This window comes from Chinchilla lanigera, unplaced genomic scaffold, assembly GCF_000276665.1.
Source record: "Chinchilla lanigera isolate Chin_1 unplaced genomic scaffold, ChiLan1.0 scaffold00106, whole genome shotgun sequence".
Classification (NCBI taxonomy): domain Eukaryota; kingdom Metazoa; phylum Chordata; class Mammalia; order Rodentia; family Chinchillidae; genus Chinchilla; species Chinchilla lanigera.
The window spans coordinates 3544274-3555128 of record NW_004955507.1 but is presented as its reverse complement, the minus strand read 5'-3'; the positions used below and the strand labels follow the sequence as shown (position 1 = coordinate 3555128).

General features: G+C 45.7%; 1 protein-coding gene across 1 annotated transcript in view; it reads left to right on the top strand.

Annotated features, from left to right (window-relative positions):
* The first annotated feature begins 755 nt into the window (after positions 1-755).
* Rrp12 (ribosomal RNA processing 12 homolog) overlaps positions 756-10855 on the top strand; it is a 33403-nt gene continuing 23303 nt past the window's right edge. The window contains exons 1-8 of the mRNA XM_005407598.2: positions 756-1012; positions 1424-1653; positions 3234-3317; positions 6483-6559; positions 7445-7550; positions 7728-7844; positions 9746-9884; positions 9971-10098. Coding sequence (XP_005407655.1) covers positions 874-1012; positions 1424-1653; positions 3234-3317; positions 6483-6559; positions 7445-7550; positions 7728-7844; positions 9746-9884; positions 9971-10098 — 1020 coding nt within the window. The 5' untranslated portion in view covers positions 756-873. The remainder of the gene's footprint in view (positions 1013-1423; positions 1654-3233; positions 3318-6482; positions 6560-7444; positions 7551-7727; positions 7845-9745; positions 9885-9970; positions 10099-10855) is intronic.

The following is a 10855-nucleotide window of genomic DNA, read 5'->3' as shown; positions in this document are numbered from 1 at the left end:
ATATTATTATTTTTGTATTTTTGAGACAGGGTCTCACTATGCAGTTCAGGCTGAACTTGAGCTCACTTTGTAGCTCATGCTGGTCTCCAACTTGCAACAATCCTCCTGCCTCAGCCTCCCACATGCTGTGATTAGGCATGCACCACCAGGCCTGGCTCTCCTATATTTTTTTTCCATATAAGTAAACATCTCTGTTGAGTTTGTACCCTGGAATGTGTTGCTAGACTATAGAATAGGTATATATTCAGTTCCAGTAGATATTACTGATGTACAGTTTTCCAAAGTGGTTGTTACCAATTTTATACTCTCACCAGCAGCGTGTGGAACCAATTGCTCCACATCCTTACCAACATTAGTATTGTTAATCTTTCTAGATGTGTGCAGTGAAGCATCATTGTGGTCTTATTTTGCAAAGCTCTACTATAACACCCTTAGCTGCTTTTTAAAAAAAAAAAAAAATTTATCTGCTTTTTACTCTCTGCAGGCTAAACTGATTTTCTAGGCAGGTTCTAACTGTCATTTGTTTCTAAGCTTAGTTTTCGAAAATAGATTGATTTGAATTAGTAAATGTACATTTTTTAACTTGCAAAGGAATTGCGGTTTTATAAAATTTATTCCTGTGGCCAACAACCGCGGCCCCGGAAAAGCCCAGAATATTCCTAGCAACAGATCTCCGAGCCCTCCTTATCTGATGCAAAGAAGAAACCTAAAACCGGATGTTGATTCTTTTGTCGTAGTAACGCCGGGGAGTCCGGAAGTAACGTCAGAGGAAGAGGAAGTGAAGCGACTGGTGACCCACGTGGATTGCACACAAGTTTCTGAGTCTCTGAGAGCCGCGCCTGTAAGTCGTTCCCGGGTCCCCGTTTAGACAGCATGGGTCGCTCGGGAAAGTTGCCCTCCGGTGCCTCGGCTAAGTTAAAGCGCTGGAAGAAAGGCCACAGCAGCGACAGCAACCCCACCATCTACCGCCACCGCCAGGCCGCGCGCAGCCGCTTCTTCAGCCGGCCGTCAGGTAGGAGATGGGCTCCCGGGGACCCGGGCCTGGGTGCGGACGGGCCCGGGCGTTGGGCCTTTCCCTTTCAGACTGTCGGGCCTGGAGCTTCCTGCAGAGGCCCGCGCTTCCCGTTTAACCTGCAGAAACTGCCCAGAGTGGGAGTCCTGCGGGTGACGGTCGGAGCGGGGACGCGGAGCCTCCCCGCTCGCGTTTCCCCGGCCTCTGAGTGCGCTTGCGGGGTCGCTTTTCGCCTTGGTCTGCCGAGTTACAGGCTTACGGCAGGGCTGTCGCGGCAGGCTGGGTTCAAATTCAGTCTCGAGCTGGGGGTCCGGACTGGGCTGATTAGTTTCACCGCGATGTTGTGTTCTTTCGGCCAGAAGGAGGTTGGGTCGAAGTGGGGGGGCCTTACCTTGTGCTTCTGCTTCTCAGGAAAGAGCGACCTGACTGCTGACGCTGTGAGGTTGCACAATGAGCTGCAGTCGGGGTCCCTGCACCTTGGCAAAAGCGCAGCCCTCGAGATTGCTGCGGGAGAAGGCGAGGAGCTGGCGTTCACAGAGAAGTCCTCGGGCACCTTCCTGAGCGGCCTCTCTGACTGCACAAATGTCACCTTCAGCAAAGTGCAGCGCTTCTGGGAGTCCAACTCGGCTGCCCACAAGGAGGTAGCAGGGAGGGGGAGGATGAGGAGGAGGGACCAGACTCGCGCAGTTTATTTTTTTCCAGCTCTGGTGACAGCAGCTGGTATTTTTGGATGCTGTGTCATCTCTCCTACCCTTTGTGTCCCCTACATACTACTCTCCTAGAGCGAGTTCCACCTTCCGCTTATTTCTGTTGTTGTTACTGCTTGAGTCAGGGTCTCACCAGCTGTGTAGTCCATTCTGTAGTCCATTTGAACTCGAGGTCCTACTGGCTCAGCCTTCAGGAGTGCTGCAGTTACAGGCATGTACTATCATACCAAGTCCCCACTTTCCACTTTTTGTAAGAACATATGTTCTGCTGAAGTGTTAGACAGCCCTACCAGAGGGTAGAAGTATTTTCTAGACATTTATCTCCTCCATTGTTCCTAAAACAGGACCTTCCTTTCTTTCTTTCTTCCTTCCTTTCTTTCTTTCTTTCTTTCTTTCTTTCTTTCTTTTCCATTCTTTTTGTTTTTCTTTCTTTCTGTAGTAGTGGAGAATTGAACCCAGGGCTTTCACACTGAGCTCTATATCTAGCTTTTTTATTTTCTGTTTTTTTGAAACAGGATCTCTTTTTGCCCAGACTGAGCTCAAACTTGCAATCCTCCTGCCTCAGCTTCCTAGAATGCTGGAATTACTGGTGTGCACCAGCATACCCACCTAGCACGCACGATTTATTACATAGAGTATCTCCAAGAACACTTATTGAATCAAGTAATGATGAATAACAGCTTTATTGAGCAAGATCTACATTTTTTTCCTTAGTTAAGCTGGATGTGATGGTGCACACCTGTAATCCCAGCACTCAGGAGGCTGAGGCAGGAGGATTGTTGCAAGTTTGAGACCAGCGAGGGCTACAAAGTGAGCTCAAGGCCAGCCTGAACTGCATAGTGAGACCCTGTCTCAAAAAGGAAAAAAAAAAATAAAAAATTTTTTTACTTATATTTAAAAGGTTTATATTTTTAATTGTTTAAAGGAAAAATGTCAAAATGCTAAAGAATGCAAGGCCAACCTGAACTGTATAGTGAGACCTTGTCTCCAAAAAAAAAGTAAAAGGTAATCTTAATATATTTTGTATTATATCTGAAGTAGTGTTTCAACATGTGTAATCAATGTCTTTTTAAATGAGTTATTCTTTTAGAGAAAGAATTGTTTTGTTTTGTTTTTTGAGAGGATCTCACTATACAGTTCAGGCTGGCCTTGAACTCACTGTATGTCCTGGGCTGGTCTCAAACTCATAGTAATCCTCCTGCCTTCACCTCCCAAGTCCTGGGATTACAGGTGTGTGCCACTGTGCCTGTCTATATAGACAGGGTCTTGTTGTGTTGCTGAGGCTGGCCTTGAACTCGAGCTCAAGCAGTTCTTCTGTGTTAGCTTCCCAAATAGCTGGACCTGTGGGCATGGCCACCATGCCAGGCCCTGTGGTGTATGCCCTAGCTCTTGTCTGTGCCTCTTGTCTGTCTCGCGCCTGTATGAGGAGGCAGTTTTTGAAGGAGGGAGAAGAGGCTGCCTGGGGTGGGATTGGGTTGAAGGTATGTCACAGGTGCTCTCTCCCTCATGTGCAGATCTGTGCAGTTCTGGCTGCTGTCACTGAGGTGATTCGCTCCCAAGGAGGAAAGGAGACCGAGACAGAATACTTTGCTGCTCTGGTGAGTGGGTGCAACTTGGGGTGGATACTGAGAGCACATTCTTCAGCCTATAGAGAGAATACAGGTGTCCCCAGCATGCGGGGACAAAGAAGGATATCCTTGCCAAGGAAAGGTGTTTCTGTCATACTCAGATGGCTTGGCAAGAGATGGGGTATTTGCTATACTCCCCTCTCCTCCTCTCCTCTCTTCTGTCTCCCTTGTCTGTTCTCTCTGTCTCCCTCCCCTCCCTCCCTATCTCCTCTCCTGTTCTCCCCTCCTCCTCCCCATTTGTCTGTCTGCCTACCTACCAGCTTTCCCCTTTGTTTCTCTCTCTCTTTTTTTTTTTTTTTGGTACCAGGAATCAAACTCAGGACCTTGTGCTTGCCAGGCAGGTACTTATGCCACTGAGCTATATCCCTGGCCTTCCCCCTCCCTCTTTGTTTCTTTCTCTCTCTCTTTCTCTGTCTCTCTCATTTATTTATTTATCTATTTATTTATTTGTTTGTTTTTGTCTTTTTGAGACAGCCTCTCACTATGTAGTTCAGGCTGGACTTGAGCCCTTTTGTAACCCAGGCTGGTCTCGAACTCACAGCTATCCTCCTGCCTCAGCCTCCCAAGTGCTGGGATTACAGGCGTGCGCCACCATGCCCAGCTCTCTGTCTCTTTCTTATCCTGTTATGCAGGCCAGGCTAGCCTTGGACCCTAAATCTTCCTACTTCAGCCTTTTGAGTGAAGGTGGACCAGTTAATTTGGTATAAATCTCAGTTCATTGTCTCACAAAGTTGGAGAATAAAACTGCAGACAAAAGGAAGAAGTTTAGAGAGTATTTATTGGAAAGAATAAAGAAAAAAAGCTCTTGGTGGGTACCAGAGAAGGGATTCTGCATAGAAGTCCGATATGCTTTCTTTGTTTTAGACTTATGTACATAAGCACAGTGGTGCGCAATTATTTTAAACAAGTAGCTTTATAGGTTTAGGATCTAAAGAAAATTACTTATTTTATTTAGCTGGTTCACAAGAAACTGGTTACTCTGAATTTCTATGTTTTTCTGAGTCTAGCCCTGAGGTGAAGGAGACGCTAATTTGACTAATTTAGGGTACTTTCTTCCTAAGGTCCTTATCTTCCCTCATATTTTAACGTTTATCATTTGTTTTTCTGTTTTCTTTTACATTTCTGAGTTTAGCTAGCTGCTTGCATCAGCTCTCAACCTGTGGCCTATTCTCTTTTATTGTATAGTTAGGCAGCTCTGATTTATAATACTACTCTGATTTTACAGGTGTGTACCACTACTCTTACCTTTCTTGATCTATGGAGGTGTAACTGTTTTTCCACTTGGGAAACTTCAAAGCATGGTCTGGGTATCCTTAGGACCTTTTTAGTGACCATGCTAGATCAAATTATCTCTGTTGATGATACTTTTCACTTTCATGAATTTACCAAGGAATTTTCCAGTAGTCATGTGACATCTGAGGACATTATTTGACAGTTAATGGAATGATGCTTCTGTATTCTTTTCCTTTTTTTTTTTGAGTCAAGGTCTTGCTATGTAGTACACAGTCTGGCCTTGAACTCATGGTGATCCTCCTGCCTCAACCTCCTGAGTGCTGGGATTACAGGCATGTACCATGATGCCCAGCTTGCTTCTGTATTCTTGTGTTTTAAGATTGTTCAGTTTTATTTTAATTTTATTTTTTGCTTTTACAAATGATTATGTTTATTAGTACATGTTTGCAATACATAATTTTTATTCATTGTTTTTCTTTTTCTTTTTCTTTTTTTTGAGACAAGGTCTTGCTATGCAGTTCAGGCTGGGCTTAAACTCACTGTACAGCCCAGGCTGGCCTTGAATTTGATTTTCCTGCCTCAGCCACTCAAAGGCTGGGATTAGGGCATGCACTACCACACCCACCTTTAGTTTTTATATTTTTAAGGGATTGTTAAAAAACGTGCAACAGAGAGATTATACGTGACCTCCAACATATGTTGTATATATATATACACACACACACACGTATGTGTGTGTTTCTGTTTTTAAAATTTTACTTATTTATTTTTTCCTAGCACTGGAAATTGAGCCCAAGCTATATCCCTCACCCTTGTTTTTTGAGACAGGGTTTTGCCATGTAGTTCATGCTGGCGTTGAACTCACAGCAATCCTCCTGGCTCAGCTTCATTTTTAAAAAGTTTTTAAAAAATAAGTTAAAGCCAGGCATAGTAGTGCATACCTGTAATCCCAGCACATCCAGTCCCAGCACTTGGAAGGCTGTGGCAGGACATCACTGCAAGTTGGAGGACAGCCTGAGGATAGGAAGACCCTGTCTCGGGGCTGGGGATTTAGCTCAGCGGCAAAGCGCCTGCCTGGCAAGCACAACGTCGTGAGTTCGGTTCCTGGTACCGGAGAAAAACCAAAAAAAAAAAAAAAAAACAAAAACAGGAAGACCCTGTCTCCAAAACTAAAAAAAAAAAAAGTTGAAGTTAAGTTGCCTGGCTGGGCTTGAATTTGAGATCCTCCCATCTCAGCCCCTCAGTGCTGGGATTACAGGCATGTGCCATCACACGTGGTAAAATATTTGTTACCAGTTCTTTATGGAAAATATTTACCACCCTCTGCTCTGGAAGAATGAAGTAAATTAGATGGCAGCATAGGATTTTTATGATGCCAGGCAATATTCTTTGTATTTTGCATGTATTAATTCAGTTAATAGTGCTACCTTCTGGGAAATGTATTGTTAGGAAGTGTTATCATTGTGTGACTATTTCGGAGTATATGTATACAAACTAGGACTGATACACTGTTGCTAGATGATTTTTTTTTTTTTTTTTTTGTACAGGGAATCGAACTCAGGACCTTGCACTTGCCAGGCAGGTGCTGTGCCACTGAGCCATCTTCCCGGCCCTAGATGATGTTATCTTAACGGATATTGTCTTGTAGTGGTCTGTCATTGAACCTTTTTTTATAACACACGACTGTGTTATACCTATCTTACATATTAGGAAAATGAGTCACAGATAGGTTAGGTTACCAGGCCAAAGTCACCTGGTGCCAGAGCCTGGATTTGAACCTCTGACACCATGGTTCTTGGTTGTAATTGCTACATTGGGCACATGGCTGTCCTTTCCTTCTTTCTCTTTCCTATTTGCATAGTCTGACACTGTTCACTCACACCCCTTTAATCTGGCCTTCAGATGACAACAATGGAGGCTGTGGAGTCCTCAGAGTCCCTGGCTGCTGTTGCTTACCTACTGAACCTTGTCCTGAAGCGGTGAGTCAAACGCCGGTCCCATTTGAACCCTAGATCTCTGCACAGAGGGGAGTGTGGACAGGAGGAACAGGATTTTTTTTTTTTATGATGAAAACATTTTGGAGATTGTCATACAACAGTTTGAATATATGTGGTACAACCAAACTGCACTTCAAAATGGTAGCTGGGTTGGGGTGGCATGCCTGTAATCCCAGCTACTGGAGAGGCTGAGGCAGAAGTATCTCAAGTTCAAGACCAGCAAGGGCAACTGTTTTTTTTTTTGTTTTGTTTTTTAGATAATTTCACTGTGTAGTTTAGACTGGCCTTGAACTCCCTGTGTAGACCTGAGCCCTTGGGTTACAAGCATGTGCCATGTCCAGCCAGCCTGGGCAACATAAGACCGTCTCTCAAAGTAAAATACTAAAGGGCTGTAGGTGTAGCTCAGTTGTGGAGTGCTTGCCTAAAAATGTACAAGCCCCTGGGTTTAGTCCTAGTACTGCAAAATGGTTAAGATGACAAGTTTTATGTATGTGTATTTTGCCACAGTTAGAAAAATAAAAAAATGTTAAGATTCTTGAGTATTGGCAGCATTCTACAACATCAGACTTGCTGTGGCTTGAGCTGTCCCACCATGGAGTAAGTGCTGGTGCCTGGGCAGGAGGAATGGCCTGGAATGTTGGCACCAGGCTGTGTGTAGACCTGCAGCTAGGGCAGGGCAGAGAGGATTGGTGGGTGGGTAGCACAGAGAATGGGTAGCAGGGAGGTGAGGGAAGCGGGAGCTCAGACATCACTGAGTGGCTGGCCCAGCAGTGCCCTTCCTTCATCAGCTTCCTTTATACCCCCAGGGCCTGCCCTAGCCACTCTTCAGAGGCTCCTTTGGGGTGACCTTCTCTGTTCTCCCAACAGTGTGCCCAGTCCTGTGCTCATTAAGAAGTTCTCTGATACCTCCAAAGCCTTCATGGACATCATGTCTGCTCAGGCCAGCAGCGGTTCCACCTCTGCCCTCCGATGGGTTAGTATCTATGGTGTCAGAGCCCCTCAGATTGATGGAAGCACGGGTGCTTCCTGGGAGGCACTCTGCCAATCTCAGTCAGATCCTTTTGGGATTTTCTGGAGTTGGTTAGAAGCTGGACCCTTTCCTCACGTCTCGGGCTGGTAGAACTGAGCAACTGTAACTCTTGTCTTCAAGGTCCTCTCCTGCATGGCCACTCTTCTTCGGAAGCAAGACCTGGAGGCCTGGGGTTACCCTGTGACCCTTCAGGTGTACCATGGGCTACTGAGCTTCACCGTGCATGCCAAGCCCAAGGTGAGACCGTGTGTCTCCAGGAAATGGGGGCTGGGCTGGCCTATGTGAACAGTGGGGGGGGGCCCTGTACTGGGCTCTTAGCCAGGCTTCTGCTTCTGATCTGCTTAGGCAGGAGAACCAGTGGCAGCCCTTTCTGAGTCTCTAGTGCCTCCTTGGTCAGTGACATGTGAATTTCTCACTGTGTCTTTACCTTGGCAAGGAGGGTGATATTGTGGGAGGAGGGGTTCTGGAGTCCCATAGACCTGAGATTGGTCTTAAACTCACTACTGTCGTGTCACTTCGGCCAGGTTACCTAATTGTCTCTAAGCCACAGCTTCCTCACCAACTGTAAAATAGGGAAAATAGTCCCAGCCTTGCTGTGGGGTTGGAGTCTTTCCCCAGTGTTCTCACGTCTGGTGCAGTTCTTGCCACATAGCAGGCATTCAGTAATGGTGGTTCCCTAGGGCAGGGGCATCTAATAATTACCATCATATCATCCTTCGTTGTTCTAAGCACTTTTAGCTCAGGGAGTCTCACACTTCCTTCCCTGTATGTTCACAGTCTTTTACCTTTTCCCCTCCCTTCTTTCCTTCCTTGATTAATTTGTTGAGACCTGGTCTTCCTATATAGTTCAGGCTGCCCTTGAACTCACTGTGTAACCCAGGCTGGCCTTGAACTTGTGGCAGTCCTCCTGTCTCAGCCTCTCAAGTGCTGGGATTATAAGTGTGTGCCATCACAGCTGGCTCTTTCTCTTACCTTTATGTTACTGCTGAAATGTTAGTTTATTAAGCACGCTATAAAAAGTAGTAACCTGCCAGGTAAGGAGCTGCAAGACTATAATCCCAGATTCTCGGGAGGCTCAGGCAAGATTACAAATTTAAGGCCAGTTTAGTGAGACCTTATCTGAAAATAAAATAAATAGGCTGGGAATGTAGCTCAGTAGTAGAGCACTTGCTAGCATGCATGAGACACTGGATTCAATCCCTGGTACTGCCCCCTGCCCCACAAAGTGATAACCCTGTGTTGTTGTTGTTGTTTTGTTTTTTGAGACAATGTTTCACTATATAATTGAGGCTGGCCTTTAACTCACTGTATAGTAGACTGGCCTAACTCGCAGCAGTCCTCCTGCCTCAGCCTCCCCAAGTGCTGGGATTACAGGTGTGTGCCACCACTCCTGGCAAACCTGTTTTATTGTCTGGGGTTATTTTAGTACTAGAGATTGAACATAGAGTTTTCAAACTGAGCTGTATCCCCAGCCCTTTTTAAATATAGGGTCTCACTAATTCACTCAGTTATCCAAACTGGATTCACTTGTGACTGTCCTGCCTCAGCCTCCAACGGTGTTGGGATTATAACCATGTGCCACCAGATTCAGTTGCAAAGTACAGTGGTACCTCATTTCATGAGTGCTTTTGTTTGCAAATAATTTGGTTCACAAACAGAAGCATTTGGCAAAATTTTGTTTTTGTTTGCAAACTGCAGCAGGTGACAAACACAGTTATGGACATCTTTGTCACACAAACACAAATGTGACCATCTTTTCCAGAATCGTAGAACAAATTTGTGAACTGTGTTACCACTTGTACTTTTTACCTTTGGCTGCATATTTATTTTCTGCCCCTCAAGTAGGATATTAGTTGTTCACTGGCAGTTGCTAACATGGAGAGTGGCACCTGGCTTAGGGACTCTTGGCGTTTGCTGCATGGTTGAATGACTGAATTTCTATCTGAGAGATGAGAATACTTGGACTCAGATAAATAGTTGGACTTGGACAGGGCCGTTTGGTGAGTTAGTAGAGCACTCAGCATTCTATATGCGAGAAGGCCCTGGTATAGTGATATGTATATAGTAGGTGTTCAGTCAAAACTTGGCAGTTGGCAGAATACTGATCTGGCCTTGTCCGCCCATTTCTTGCCCCTCAGGTCCGGAAGGCTGCCCAGCATGGAGTGTGCTCAGTGCTTAAGGGCAGTGAATTCATGTTTGGTGAGAAGGCCCCTACCCATCATCCTGCTGCTGTTTCCACTGCCAAGTTCTGTATCCAGGAGATTGAGAAGTCTGGAGGTTGGTGGCCAAGCTGAGGGCAGGTGTATCAGAAGTGGTAGACAGTGGAGGAGGGTTGGTAATAAATCTCCCCCTTTCTGTCCCAGGCACCAAGGAGGCCACCACCACACTACACATGCTGATGCTGCTGAAAGATGTGCTACCCTGCTTCCCAGAAGGCCTGGTGAAGACCTGCAGTGAGACGCTCCTCCGGGTCATGACCTTGAGTCATGTGGTGAGCTCAAGCCACAGGAAAAACGGGGGGCCCTGTGGTCGTGGCATTTGGGGAACTCACTTGTCACGCAAAAAGCAGGAGTTAGCACTGGATGCAGTGGTGCATACTGATGGTTCTAGCTACTCAGGAGATTAGTTGAGCCTAAGAGTTTGAGACCATCCTGGGCAACAGACTCTCAAAAAATAAGCCAATCATTGTGGTGTATCCTGTAATCCCAGCACTCAAGAGGCTGAGGCAAGAGGATCTCTGTGAGTTCAAGGCTTGCCTGGGCTACACAATGAGTTCAAGACCAGCCTGAGCTATGTAGTGAGATCCTGTCCCAAAAAACCAAAAACTTAAAATAAAATTGAAAAGTAGGATCTGAGGTCTCCCTGCCCTGACCCTGCTCTTATACTAAAACTGAGGATGCCATGACATCCACAGTGTCAAGAGAGGCCAGGCCCCCTCAGGGTCCTAGTGCAGTTGGATGCTGACATCAGAGATAGGTCATAGTGAGGATTGGTGGTGTGGCTGCAAAAGTCACCTTCCCTCCCCTCAAGCTCCACTCCATCCAGAATTGTAGTTATTTCTACTTTATACTATTTATTTTTGTTTGCTTACTTGCTTACTCACATGTCATTATAGCAGCTTTAAAGATATCTTAACATTTATCCCCTGGGGACTGGATGTATAGATCAGTGGTAGAGTGCTTGCTTAAAGTGTGTGAGGGTTTGGGTTCAATTCCTAGCAACACACACACCACCACCACAAAAAAAAA